The sequence below is a fragment of the Leptosomus discolor genome, chromosome 4 (genome assembly GCF_034619465.1).
Source record: "Leptosomus discolor isolate bLepDis1 chromosome 4, bLepDis1.hap2, whole genome shotgun sequence".
Classification (NCBI taxonomy): Eukaryota; Metazoa; Chordata; class Aves; order Leptosomiformes; family Leptosomidae; genus Leptosomus; species Leptosomus discolor.
In genome coordinates, this window is record NC_141394.1 from 17,194,011 (window position 1) to 17,209,388 (window position 15,378).

The 15,378-nt window shown below is 37.8% G+C and overlaps 1 protein-coding gene across 1 annotated transcript in view; it reads left to right on the top strand.

Moving 5' to 3' along the window:
• Nucleotides 1–13,127, top strand: part of TTC29 (tetratricopeptide repeat domain 29) — an 85,557-nt gene extending 72,430 nt beyond the window's left edge. Inside the window, exons 8-10 of the mRNA XM_086464785.1 lie at nt 6,065–6,188; nt 10,782–11,013; nt 12,976–13,127. Of these exons, the coding sequence (XP_086320911.1) occupies nt 6,065–6,188; nt 10,782–11,013; nt 12,976–13,127 (508 nt within the window). The remainder of the gene's footprint in view (nt 1–6,064; nt 6,189–10,781; nt 11,014–12,975) is intronic.
• The last annotated feature ends 2,251 nt before the right edge of the window (nt 13,128–15,378 follow it).

Consider the following 15,378-nt stretch of genomic DNA (forward strand, 5'->3'; position numbering starts at 1 on the left):
CAGTACCCCCAAATCCTTCTCAGCAGGGCTGCTTTCAGTCCCTTCATCCCCCAGCCTGCACTGATACTGGGGATTGCCCCGACCCGTGTGCAGGACTCTGCACTTGGCCTTGTTGAACCTCGTGAGGTTTGCATAGGCCCACCTCTCCAGCCTGTCAAGGTCCCTCTGAATGGCCTCCCTTCCCTCCAGCATATCAACTGCACCACACAGATTAGTGTCATCGGCAAACTTGCTGAGGATGCACTCAATCCCACTGTCTATGTCACTGATGAAGATATTAAACAGTACTGGTCCCAACACAGACCCCTGAGGGACACCACTTGTCACTGGTCTCCATTTGGACATTGAGCCATTGACCACTACCCTCTGGATGTGACCATCCAACCAATTCCTCATCCACCGAACAGTCCACGTATCAAATCCATATCTCTTCCATTTTGACCATGTCAAAGGCTTTACAGAAGTTCAGATAGATAGCTCTTCCCTTGTCCACTGATGTAGTCACTCCATCATAGAAGGCCACGAGGTTGGTCAGGCAGGACTTGCCCATGGTGAAGCCATGCTGGCTCGAATGACCTCCCTGTCCTCCATGTGCCTTAGCCTAGCTTCTAGATTCTGTTCCATGATCTTCCCAGGCACAGAGATGAGGCTGACAGTTTGGTAGTTCCTAGTGCCCTCCTTTCTACCTTTTTTAAAAATGGGTGTAATGTTTCTCTTTTTTCAGTTATGAGGGACTTCACCAGACTGCCATGACTTTTCAAATGTCGTGGAGAGTGGCTTGGCAACTGTATCAAACAATTCCTTCAGGATGCAGGGATGCACCTCATCAGGTCCCATAGACTTATGTACGTTCAGGTTCCTCAGGTGGTCATGAACAAGGTCTTCTCTTACAGCGGGAGGGACTTTGCTCCCTTAGTCTCTGTCTCATGGTACATCCACTCGAGAGGTGTGGGAAGAGAGGTTGCCAGTGAAGACTGAGGCAAAAAAGTTGTTCAGTACTCAGCCTTCTCCTCATCTGTTGTCAGTTTGCCAGTCATGTTCATTGGGAGGGTATGCTTTCTTTGACCTTCCTTTTCTGTCTGACATAGCTATAGTAGCCCTTCTTATTATTCTTTGTGTCTCTTGCCACAGCTCCAGCTGCTCCTTGGCCTTCCTGACCCCATCCCCATACAACTGGGCAGCGTCTCTATACTCTTCCCAGGATACCTGTCCCTGTTTCCACTGCCTGTGCATTTCCTTCTTGCCCTTTAGTTTGACCAGCAGGTCTCAACTCAGCCATGCCCGTCTCTTGCCTTCCTTTCCTGATTTCTTACACTTGGGGATCGAGAGCTCTTGTGCTCTATAGAAAGCGTCCCTAAAGATCTGCCATCTCTGTTCTGTGCCCTTGTCCCTGAGGGCAGTTTCTCAGGGGGTCTTACTGACTAACTCCTTGAAGAGCTGGAATTTTACTTTCCTAAAATTCAGGGTCCTGACTTTGTTCTTTGCCTGACCCATATCCCTCAAGACTGTGAACTGCACCAGTGCATGATCACTGCAGCCCAGGTTGCCTCCAGTCTTGACATCCCTAATTAGCTTGCTTGCGTTGGTGACCAACAGGTCCAGTATCTCATCCCCTCTGGTAGGGTTGTGTATTACCTGGCTTAAGAAGTTACCCTCAATGCGTTCCAGGAGTCTCCTGGGTTGCCTACAGCTCACTGTGACAATTTTCCAGCAGATGTTGGAGTGGTTGAAAACCCACAGCAGGACGAGAGCCTGCAAGCCTGAAGCCTTCTGTAGCTGGAGCAAGAAGCCTTTGTCAAAAGGCTCCACTTGATTGAGTGGCCTGCAGTCAGACCCCAGCCACAAGGTTCCCTTTTTTGCCTCAGCCTCTAATTCTTACCCATAAGCTTTCAGCCTGCTCGTGGCTGTTCTTCAGAGACAACCCTTCGCATTCTGTCCATTTCTTGATGTAGAGGGCAACCCCTCCACGCCTCCTCCCTTGCCTGTCCCTTCTGAACAGCCTGTAGCCATCGATAGCCACACTCCAGTCACAGGATTGAGATCACCAAGTTTCAGTGATGACAACTAGAGTTGAGTCAGAACTGAATTCTGACATTCAGTTGATGAAAAATTCAAAAGGATCACAGTTCTGGATTTATGCTCCAAAACTTTAAAGCAATCTCAGGTAAGATACATAAATCTGTGTATGTGGGCCTTATGTCTTCTCGAATGCTTGAACTCTATGACTGAGGGTCAGAGACTAGTAAAGTTTTCATCCATTGTCTTCAGGGGGAAATTTTATAATGAGATCTCACAGATGGGGAGATGCCATTCCATAAAACCAATTTATTCATTGTTTTATGTAGAAATGGATAAATTCCTTTATTTGTTTTACTATATCATAAGCAGCAAAAATAGCTGAGTAGACCATAAAGTGTCTCTGACATGAGAGAATAGCATAAGCAACATTTGAATTGGATTGTGAGGGAGCTGGCCAAAGCAAGGATGTTTCTGATTATTTTTGGAAGTTTGTGGCAACTAGGGGAGGTTCCTGAGGACTGAAAAGTTGCAAACGTCGCTTCTGTCTTCAAGAGAGAGGATCCAGGAAACTTCAGGCTGGTCAGCCTTGCCTCAGTCCCCGAGAATGTGATGGAGCAAATAATGCTGGAAGCAATTTCCAAACATGTTAAGGACAAGGGTGATTAGATTTAAGGCAAGGAAATTGTGCTTCACCAACCTGATAGCCTTCTGGGATAAGATGACTGGCTTGGTGGATGAAAAGCAAGCAGTGGATGTTGTTTCTCTCAATTTTAGCGAGGCTTCTGACACCGTCTCTCATAACGTCTTCATACAGAAGCTGATAAACTATGTTTACTCTATCAGCCTGTTCAGAAAATATTAAGATAAATGCATGAATAGTTAATGTTGGTGACAGAATCTCCATACTCATCTTGATCACTTTTTCTTTACTTGTTTTTTTACCTGATCTAGACTAGACTTGTTCAAATCATTTAAAATTTGATGGATAATGTCTTTACAAAGAAAAGTTTACTCTTTCCCTAAAATAATGCATTATAACTGTAAGGTGTGTGAGAATTTGCACTGATTGCCCTGTGACAAGTTGGAAAAAGTGGCTGAGCCCTCCTGAATCGCTCAGAACTAGTCTATAGCTTCGGAATATTTTGTGAAATCTGTGCTGCAGATGTTCCCACAGACCACAGGAAACTGAAAATCTCTATCATGTGCATTTAGGCATGTCATTTTCCAGCGAAAAATCTGACATAATAGCATCATGTTCATGACTTATTCTGCCAGTGTCCACCATGGTAATGACTTCTTGTGGACACATGATTTATACATCCAATTCAATCACATGAGCAATCCTATAAAAGGTGCATATTTTCATAAAAGTCTAATAGGGGTAAAAATCTCATAGGGCATTTTAGCATGAAACTGGAAAATGAGTTGCTATAGATATGTAATCTCTTCTGCTGAAGTCATCACAACTGTTCTGTGGGATCATGAATGACTATATCTTTAGGAAATTACATTTTATGCATTTAGGAAGGTGATGTCTAAGCAGATAGAAAGTATATGGCTGTATAAAATAACATGTAGATTTTTGAAGGAACTATAAAATATTAGCCCTTTGAGTAGGAAAGACCTGTTTATCGTGTTATTGGATCTTGTGCAGGATAAAGTGTTTCAGTAATCCTTCCAGCATACTTTAAATATCTCAACCTATAATGCTTTTAAAAGTACTTCCTTTGAAAAATTGTTAAACTGTACCACCCAATTGCTAGTTGGCAGAAGTGAAGTTCTAACAGTGAGAAATATCTTTCTGATATGTATCAAATGATTTCTGTTTGCTTGAAAGAGGTTATATGCCCTAGCAATTTTCATATTTTCTATATGTGGAGCATAGGGTTTTATATGAAATATAAAAAATGGCCAAAAATACATCAAAACATTTCTATTAATTCATGAAATTAAGAAAACCTTTTTACATTTTCTCCTGTCACTGATTCCATTTGCTTTATTACTTTCAGCCTCTAGCCCACAAACTTGGTGGCACAATCAACAAACCCCTTAGTGGCTGTTTCATCTCTGCTCTATTTGATTTCTCCACTCTGAGTAAATGATTAAGTTTTCATGCATTGGTTCAACCAAAATCTATGTTCACTCAACCACATCCTTTATTGATTACTTCTACTGCAAACAGTAGGCCAAGTGTGATATACATAATTGGACAGTTGTCAGGGGATGTGGGTGTTAACAGTCCTGTTTTCCCAATTGGAAACTGGAATCACCTTGATACACAAATATTCTGCACTGTTTCATTCTCATTCCTTGGACCGAAGAGTCCTTTTCCTCAGAATATATGTTTTTAACTCTCAAAGGTCTGGTTGAATGGATTTAATGATTATACCATATAATATGCTCTTCAAGTTGCACCTGTGCACTGCATATAGAAAACTAGAAAAACTGGAATTAATATTTGTCTAACACTTTAACCTTGTCCTTTAACTTATATAAATCATACGCTGTATTTCTGTGGGGAAACATTTGATTTTCTCTTCTTAGGAAAAAAAAATAGGTTTAAAAAAATAGGTTTCTAATTCTAAAATTTAGAAGCCTTTTGACATTTGACGAATGTTTACAGTACAGTGTATTTAGTATCCTCATTATATTAAAATACTTAAATTAGAAAACTTTAGTAAATCCAACTCTGCTTATTGACAACTGATCTTTACAGTAGCATATACTTGAACATTTCAAGCATGTTAGTTCGCAGTCTTTTAGCATCCTTTCGTAGCAATCTAGCTCATCTCAGGCACATACGGATAATCAGTGCAATATTGTAGATTTGCAGCCATGCTTTGCTGTTTCCTGTTCTGTGGCAGGCTCTACCCTGTTATAATTACTCTGATAGCCTAAGACAGGGAATTGCAGACGTCTGCCAGATTTTGAAAGCACATATCCCTAATATAGTTCATAATAAACCCCATCATGTAAATAAACCCCAGTCAGTCATTTGCTGCAGGAATGTAACTTGAAAGTGTTTTAAATGGTGAGAAAATATATCACAATTCTTTATCACTTACAGGAATTTCTGTTTCTGAGAGTTTCTTAATTAAGACTGGATTTGCTGTCTTGCTTGGTGGCCTGACATTTAACATGCTACACTGCTACATTAGTGACTCAAGTTCATGGCTAATATTGAGGTCAGCTGCAGTAACACTTCAGCCTTAAAGGGAAAAAAGAATGCAGTGCCTTACTCACAAGCAAACCCAGATGTCTATCTTATATCTTGTAATCATACTGCAGAGATCTTACATTGTTAATACGACTGGCTTTATTAAAAAAAAGGAAATCTGCAAATGTTATTGTCAAAGTACATCAGCCAATTTTCAACTTAGATTCAGCTGTGACCTCAAGTTGCTCTGATCTCACGGGGATTTGGGGGTCATACCTGCAATCCACAGTTTATAGGTTTGCCTGTGTGACTCCAGCAACCTTTGATCCACTCAGCCAAAGCACAGTATTACACTTTGGGAAAGGCTATCATCCCCAGAACTAAGAGACAGCACCGTTATGGAGCTGCTGCAGCACCACCAGGGTTCTAGAGCAAGAAATGGCAGCTCTGAATGATAGCATCACAAAAAGTCTTGCTGAAAAACTACCTTCTTACCTCCTTCCCATATTTTGTCAGGATGTGAGGTCCAGCTGTATTGAAAATGTTATCAGCTGTTCAGTACAAAAAATATTAAAATAATGGAAACTCCAAAACCCCTGTAAAATCATCACCTGCATTTTCATTCTTGGCCTTAAAATATGGCACAATATTCTGAAGAAGAATTTTGTTTTATTTCACTGAAAGGATCCGGTTCTGCCCTCAAAGATTCTGTGTGGACTAGTCTCATTGCTCACAGTAATGGTAGTGCCTAGACAACCGTTTTGGAAACAAGGTCCAGTCATGGATGGGTCATCACAACGTAGTTACTTCAGAACGGGGGATAGATCTTCAGCATTTGGAGAAGCCATCTGAGTGAATGTTTAATTTTGTCCCTGTCTTTTGCTGCAGTCAGGGAAAAGTGGCTGAAACTATTAAGTACTTGGGAGACTTTATGAAGGCTGCTGAGAACGCTCATCTAAGCCAAAGCCTGGTGGACGCATGTGTATTACTTGGGAATATTTACAATGAAAGAGTAAGTACTGGTTGTAGTAATGATGTCAAACAAACAGTTGGGTTTAATTCATGGTAAAAATCTGGTTTTGCATACAAGATGACCCAGAAGAATTTGATCCAGGTATTGTACCTGGCAAGTGTTACCAAAGGAGAAGACACGATGTGACTAAGTAAAATGTGCCTTAAGTGTTTGGGAAAGGTGAAAATTTCACACCATATTTAACACATTTGGTTTTTGTTCTAGGATAGGTGAATAAAAACTCCAAATATAGATTATGACAAACTTTCAGTGTTGTGAAAAATCTGCGTCCAAATCACCATTGGGGCCTCATATGCCCATAAAGAGTCATCAGTAAAAGCAAATGAAATTTTATTGTAGTATGCATTGAAATTCTTGCTTTTTTAAAATGAATGTATACTATATTGCATACTAATAAGCAGTTTTTAATGTTAGCTTGGTTTCTTCTCTACATTCTCTCAGCCAAATTTATGAAATGAGTACTGGAAGTGAATAGTTTGTCAAAGGCCTGTGTTGGCAGCAGAAGGCCTTTCTCTTCTGTATGCCTTCATCCAGCCTGGTGGCTTTGATTTGGCCTGTTTAAATCATAGATAGGCAGTGGCAGACGATATTAAGCTAAAGGTAACTCAGTCCCTTTATCGTAGCTTCTAAGGTCTTTTGAAGTGCTTCTTTCTGACCCATGTGCCAGTCTGTGAATTGTTCCTCTGGGGTATTCCCTGCAAAGGCAGCAGTTCTGTTGGCTGCCTGTCTGAGTAGCAGTTTCCATGCTTACTCTGCCCCTTACTGCATCTAGAGATGTGGCACTTGCACGGCAGTAGCACTTGGTTTTTGAAATCAGAAGGGTTAAGAACATTACTGCAGAAGAGAAAGATTCGTGTTGAGCTTTTTAACACATATTTTAGAGCTGAAATGCTACATGAAATTAGTTAGATACAGTAACTAATAAAAAAATGCATTCTACAGACTAGAAAATGTGGACATTAGAAAACACTTTCACTATGAACAAAATAAAAATAGAAATACCCTTTCAAAATCACCTTTTCTAACTTCTGTTGCCTGGGTTTTTTTGCTATAATTTCTTTTCTACATTAATATATTGAATAGGCTATTTCCTCTTTTCGCTTACACTACACCCAAAATACAGGTTTTTTTTTTTCTGGATTCCTCTTACAGGGAACTCCCACTACCAAAGTTGCTAGCCTGTTTTTCTTTCATAAACAGCAGAAAAATTTATTACTCTGTAGTCTCTAAATTACCCTGAAAGTTTTCTATTTACATATGTCCTTAGCATAAATGCTGATTTTCCCATTGAAAACTAAGTTTTAAAGTCTTTGAGAACTTGCTAAAGTAACTTTAAAATGGATCTGAAACTTAGAAGAAGTTAGGGTGAAGTAATACTGTCCTTAATTATTCTACTCCTAATTGGAAAAATAATTAACTTAATTCTCTTTAACTACATTTATATTTCACTGCTTCTGCCGCCATTGCTAATAATCAGTTCTATGAGAACTGATATTTTAAGAATCAACCTCTTCTTGAGTATTCTCTTAATTACCTTTCTCAGTTCAGAATTTGCTGCCTTGAATTGGGGTAGTGGTGTAGAAGGGAAGAAATATAGTGACTTAATCTGATTAATTTACATAAAATATGTAATTTTAACATACAAAAAAAACCTTCTCAAAGTTTTACAGTTCCCTATTTTCGATACCATTTTTTCTGCAAGGTCAGCAATGTTTACCAAAACTGAATCTAAATTAACATTTCCTGTCTTGGATCACTGCCTGCTTGGTGTCAGCTGTCATCACCAGTATTCTCTAAGTCATTATTAGGATATTTTTATTCAACTGTGTACTTCCCCCAGTGATAGAATTTGCAACAGTACTGTCCTTCTCATCGAATTAAAGATATCTCTATTTATATCCAGATCTATCCTTGGGGACCTTTTGTAAACTGGGGGTATAACTTTTACTATTCTTCCCAAAGTGACTTTGACCAAATTAATTTTGCTGTCCATGCTGTTGCTGTATCTTTACAGTTCTGTCATGTCGCTATTCCATCACCATTGCCATCTTTCTTTGATGCTGTATGCTCAGTTCCTGCTTTCTAGTCATGATTGTTTTACTCATATGTTTCTTGTTTCCTAAAATGCCTGAGTTTGTGTAATGCACAACTATTAGGTCTAATTTCTCCCAGTTTGTTAAGCAAGTTGCTTACTTATTATGCAAACTGATGAAGTTAGCATGACACATGCTGTCATTTCTCATTCCACTTTTCTCAAGTTTCTTAGTCTGATTTGCTGCATTCTTGTCACTAATTGCATCACTTAACCTGTTACAGTTCTCATGAGTGTGGTAGGTAGATGTTTCTGCTTTTTACCTATTATGCCAATGCTTATCATTCTTTATTCGTTGCTGTGTCCTCACAGGCCTAATTTTGCTCCCCTGCTGTATTATACAAAGGCTAAAGACTACCTGAATTTCTATTACACTTCTCTCCTTTTTTAATTACAGGCACATTTTAACAGTTATAAAAATTTTGGTCCCAAAAAGTGGTATCAAGTTCAACAGGTGTCACCTAGAGTCTCTCCTCCTGGAGAGGAATTTCAGTCTTGACAAATCAAGCTGAGAGCAAAAGGATAAGACAGCTCTGAAAACGTTTTCAGTCAGGAAGTTTATGCCATCAGGGCAGCAGAATTCCACACCAATGGGAGAAATGGAAGGTATCTTCCAGCGAGCAGGAACTGATTCCTTCAGAACAACGTAAAGGATGAACAGTTCCATAATGATTTGCTCCCAGGAAGACCCTTTTTTGCCATGTCTTGTTTGTTGATATTTTTTTTTACACAGGGTTATCCATCTTTCTTCTTCTTCACAGACTTGTGATCAAGATTGTTACCATAAATGATACATTAAGAGGAGAGCGCTGCTGTAATTATTTTTAAATCTCTTGCTCTTCATTTATATTCAATTCATCTTAATTCTTCCGTTGTATTTGGTAGCAATTTTCAGTCTATTCCTGGTTTGTGTTTGCTCTTTGGCATATATTTACTTTGTCCAGTTTTATTAATCTACTGTTTATTTACATAGTTTGTATCTGCTCTAGCTTTCTCCACTGCATTCTTGATGCATTGTAATATTTTGCTTGACCTTACTAGATAGTAGAGCTGTTTTGCATTTAGGAGAAACCATGGCAAAGCTGCCATTGTTATTTCAAGGCCACCTTCCCAAGCCTCAGTTAATTAGAACCCACTAAAAGTTGCAAATAGTTCAGGCAGTATGAATTACCTCTCATTTTCTAAAGAATTAATTTCATTTGCTATCACATAACCACTCAGGAAATATTATTAGGTCCCTTTGAAATTCCTCAAAGCCTTGCAAAAACCTTCCTTTTTTACCTTTTTTCTACAATCTTGGCAAAATTATCATCTGATTCTTTTTCTATAATAATTAAACACTAGACAATACTGATACTAGAGCATAAAGTTGTTGCACACTGCCACATATAACACCAACACAAAATATACTACCTTTCAAGCCTGGATTATACTACCTGGTTTTAATGAGATGTCATTTATTTCCCAGCAATTCAATGTTTTTGTCTTTAGATTTCTTCAAATCTTTTATTTATGCTTTCTTTAGGTCTGGTGGTATACCACTCTTTAAATTAGAAGCTTGCTCCTGCAACTCTTCTTTTGACTCCATCTCTGATGGTAACTCAAAGTAGCTTCATGGCAAAAAAGAAATATGCAAAAGATGAAGAAATATACCAAGAAATGTTTTAGGTTTTCAGCAGTATCCTTCAGCCTATCATGATTTTCCCTGATTTTCTCTTTATTCCTCTTTGGTCAAGAAGTTGAGGACTTTTCTTTCTATATCTCACATAAAAAATAGTTCTTGTTATACTTTTTAAAATTCTTCTTAATGTGTTATCTGCTGTAGTTTATACACTTTTACTGGATTCTTGAATGTTGGATTTCTGTATTCTGCAGGACAAAGCAATAAATTGTTTGGGTTTTCTATCTAGCAACAGTTGGCTTATATTTCTCCTACTGTTTCTTTTTTTGTGATTAGGAATATCCCTGGGTTTTGGTATGTGCCTTCTTCCCCCATAAATCTGTAGGTTTTAATTTCATTCCTTTTCTGTTCTTTAGGTCCATCATTTCATTATCCTTTTTTCTTTCCAGCTTTAAGATTTCTAACATTTAGTATCACAGTAGTAAATTAGGACCTTTCCTCCCAGAGAGATGTTAAACTTAATGAAACAATAGTGATAATTTCTAAATGGCCTGGCTGGAATCAGTATTAGTACTTAGCATTGGTATGCTTAGATTTGTATGTTCAAAATACTACACAGACAACAAAAAAACAATTCTGTTCCCGAGAAAGATATGAGCAGTGTTATCTGGATTTTAGAGGTTAGGAAACAGCAAGGGAAAGTGATTTGCTTAATTCCATGCCATGAGTCATTCTGTGGGCTGGCCTCTCAGCTGCAACATCTCTGAGGTGCCAGTGGAGCAGGTTGTAATGTCAAGGTAAAATATGTGTGACTACAATTAGTTCTTACGTTCTTTTCTTTTTTTCTCTTCTTTACTAGGGCAACTATAATGAAGCTTTTGAATATTTCAGTCACGCTTTAGAGGCAGCAAAAACTTTAAATAATTTGCCTTTAGTGGATGAAACAAAGACTTATTGTGGCATTGCAATGGCTCATAAGCTGATGGTGGCATTTAACAGCCACATAGAAGCAGAAGATGCCGTCAGCCTCAAGTACCTGCTAGCATGGAAGGAGAACAGAAGTGACATGTGCACTGACCCTCTTACAGTCGGTAAGACATTGGTTATGAAACACATTAGTGCTGTATTGTCCTCAACAGTTAAGTCATTTTTCTTGTAGAGTTTTATTAAATTATTTCCTGGGTTTAATCTGTGTACCGAATGGAGGTTGGATTTACTCCTTTGTGTGCTTATTTCAAAGGCTGAATTAAATAGGTTTAAACAAAATATAGCAGGAAGAAACAGATAGTAGTAGTTGCTATTGATGGTGACTTTTCAATGCTGTTATCGAAAACATCACAGTTATGGGCAAACAGTGAGGTATTAGTCTAGTCAAATACCATTATTTCAGTCTTTAAAGAAAAAGAAATAATAATCTTCATTTGCGGTCAGTTTTCAAGTGCATCCAAAAATAAGTTCCCTGTTACTAAAAGTACGAAGTAATTTCTACTTGACATAGTAGACGTAGTTCTGAATTCAGGAGAACAGGCTGCTTTATTTTTGGCATCCTTACACTTGACATTAGGGGGGAAGAAAAAAAAAAAGTAACTATGATTTCTTCACTGTGTTTCCTTGTCTCACATAAAGAGTAGAGGAGGACTTTGTGTAGAGTAGACCTCTTTCTTCACGGGTTAAATTTTCTGTATTTTTTTTCCCTGTACTATATATTAACACAGGACACATTGAGTTATGCATTATCTCCAAGTATTGATAATATTAAACTGTATTGTACTGGAGAAGGAGAAGGGATAAGCCTACTCCACCTTAAAACTTTCCTCTCTGTGTTTGTGAATCTGGAGTACAGAAGAAATAAATGACAGCTAGGGCACGGTCGCAATATGGATCAGAGTTACAGTGTCCAAATTCCCTCAGTTGTCGTACTCTCAAAGACAAAGAATGTTTGTCTGATGTTTTCTTGTGTATCTTTTACTTTCATAGAGTTGAAATAATTAAGTATAACTTCAGTTGTGAATTTTATATATAAAAATAAGTGGTTAATAACCTGGTAATTGAAGATGTTAGTGATTTAACAGGAGCCAGAATACCAGAGACAACACTGGAAGCAACTGAGAATTGTGGAACAAGGACATTTATTGGCATGCTGAAGAGACAACAAATTAGATAGCACTCTGTTTAGAGTTCTGGTGATGGTAACGGTAGTTCTTTCTCGATAATAATGTGTTTCTTTTTCAATTACTAGATAAACTTATGATTTTTCCCTTAATAAGGGAATATCCAGCACACAGACTTTGTTGGCTGGCAGAGTTAAGTGGGTGCACATCTCCTGCAAGGGACAGTAAGTTTCTAGAACTGTAGTGCAGATTGCCAAGAATACCAACAGAGATGGTCAAAGAAGAATCCATGTCAAAGCATTTTATATGCATTTCATATGAGGATCATTAGCTGATGTAAATAGGAGGCCAACAAAAATCAACAATGGCAACAGCAAAAAAACCAGGACCCTCGAAGAAATAGGATGATCTTTGTATCTTCAACATATATTTTACTTCTTGCACCTAAAGGGGTTTTCTGTTCAACTTTTATACATCACTTTCTCCAGCCAGTTGTGAAACTCGTTTATATCCTGAAATGATATGTGCCCTTTTAAGCCCGAGCTTCATGCTCATCTTTAACAGTAGTTCAGGGATAAAAAGAGTATGATTAGGAAAGCCCTTTATATCCTGCAAGCATAGTACCAGAAACAAGTTTTTCCTGCTGAGAGTCCCTTCTTTCTGTATTTCTGCCTAGTTTACCCTCTGTTACTTTCAGTAGTATAGTTTTAATTTTAGTTCCAGTTAACTCCAGGAACCCTGTGGCTACCACATAGTTAGCAGCTCTTCCAGTTCAATATCATTCTTCTCATTAGTGCTCCAAGTTTACTCTCATAATACCCGGACTACATCCAGGGAAACATAGTGTCACGCTGTCAGCACAATCTGTAGCATTCTTTGTGTTTTGTGTGCCAAATCTCTCGTTAGTGCTGGCATTACATTTTTAATATCTTTGTCTGGCAGAACATGACCTGGAACCAACTCAATATTGGGATTCAGCAGCTTTGAGTTTCAGGTACAGCCTTTATCCTACCTTCCAGGAGAATGCCTGTGCATCCTATGATGAACTCATCACTTTGGAAATTCCTGCTGTGATAATAGAACAGTATTTCTAGCTCTTTCAAACAGCTCAACATCGGTAATCTACTAGATTTTTCTCAGTCTTTTTGAGAGTAAAACAGCTAAAGACAAGATAAAATGGTAGTTTTTAATCCGCGGGGGAATTTAATGACAGGAAGAAGGAAGGTAGTAAGTTTTTATTTCTAACTGTTCTAACTGAATAATTTTTCTGTGACAAAAAAATAATGAGTAGTTTCTGTATTCTTAGGCAAAAGAAATACTTAGGCTAGTGGAGGAACAATGACATTTAAATTCAAGTACTGCCATATACCTTATGTCTTTCAACCAAGGCTTATTTTCTAGATCAATCATTTCAATAACCAGGCAGGAAGAACCATTAATTACTCAATTTAACTCAACATTTATTAATAAAATGGATGTTTTGGCCAAATTTGTCATGGACAAAAGGGATGGGATTGTCAGAAAGCAGTGTTTATAAATGCAAAAGAGGATGTGTTTCTGTCTGCTGCATTTGATTCAGTCACCTGACTTCACTTACAAGAGTTATTTATGGCATTGTGAGATGCTACTGCAAGAACAAATATGTTTTTATTGATCTTTTTATGTTTAGTCAAACATATAAAAAAATTACCAGCAGAATCAGTAGGCAAAAAGGCTTGTGACTCCATGTTAAAGCTTAAAAAGGAACCCACAGCATGACTAATACTGTCTGATAGAAAATATTTCACAGATCTTTCAATAAATAAACTCTTGACTTGCCACCTTCTAGGAGGGAGAAGTATAATTAAAGATGCTGAAAGCAGGAAAATTTTTGTATCAGATTTTGGATATTGATTACATGAAATGCTGACCAGGAATTGTGTTTTCTGTGAGTCTGGCAACTCTCGGTCGAGGTCATTGCATCTGGCAGGGCTGTGCCTCAGCAAGACACCTTAGATGCTTGAAATCTAAACACTTTTAAGAGTACAGTTAAAATGTATTGTTTTCCTCATACTAAAAGTCTTCAGTTACTTTCTTGAGAAATGTTAGGTGGTCTTGACCACAATTTAGGTTCACGTTTCTTGACTTTGGAGAACTTCTCAAAATCGACACATTTTACCATAGATTTTCTATGTTTGTTTTGTTGTTTTGTTTGTTGTTTGGGTTTTTTTATAATAGCTACAAATACTGCATAAATTATTGTCTTACCCACATCATCAATTGTGAAGTCTTATGATCAATGGAATTGTCTTGTACCATCAACTTCAGCATGATCAGGACTATTTCTGGCATTCCACACCTGAGCAGTCTTCAGTTTGATTTAAAATGCATGCACCAGCTAAAACTAGCTTGGAAAATACAATTCAACGAGCTTTTGCTCTTACTCTGAAATATGTAGTCCCTCAATATTCTGTCTCCAGCTCCCTCTCATAGCTCTATGGAATGGTACATTCCATAATGTGAACATGTTCTTTTTGTTGTGTAAAAAGTTAAATTGTCATCCTACCAATTCACATTTTTAAAAGCTCTTTGAGGTGTTTTATAGTAATTTTTCTGTAAAAGATGCGGCTAGCACAAAATTGTTAATGTCTTGAAGAATAGAGATCTTACCAGGTGCATTTTAGATTGAGCTCATGCGTGACTACCATTCTTTAGCAATAATCCTTTTCTTAGTGAATGACCAAGTCAGAAGTGAGATACAAGATCAAAGATTACACTAAACAAATTCTGTTAACATTTCTCTACTGTAATTTATCACAGCTATGTAATTTATGGGCCATTTTGGTATTACTGTCCAACAGTAGAACAGTCTGTTTCATAATGTGATGAAATGCTTTTTTTACTGTCTTTTCTTTCTGAAGGACACTAGTTCCAGGAAACTTCTAACATTACAAATCTTGTCTTTCCTCCATTAATAAATTATGTTAGTTACCTCACACGCATGCTAAATAAAACTGTTATGCCATGGCACTGTACACAAAATGCTTGACTGTACTTTAGCAAATCAAAACCAATCTTCATCGGGAATGTGGATCATAAATTATACTTCGTATTTGCCCAGTAAGTGGTTATCAGTGTTAGCAGATTTTTTGATCTGAGAACACTTAAGAGAAAGAAAAGGTATGATGCATTGATCAAAACTACAAAAATAGCAAGTCTTTGTAACTTACACAGATATACATCCATAAAATAGTTTGTATATGATGTCAGTGGAAAGGTAGAGGCTTGTGTTAGCTGCATATTTCGTATCTAAAGCTCTGTCATAGATTTTGGCATATCATGATACTGATGTGGGACTACACGAAT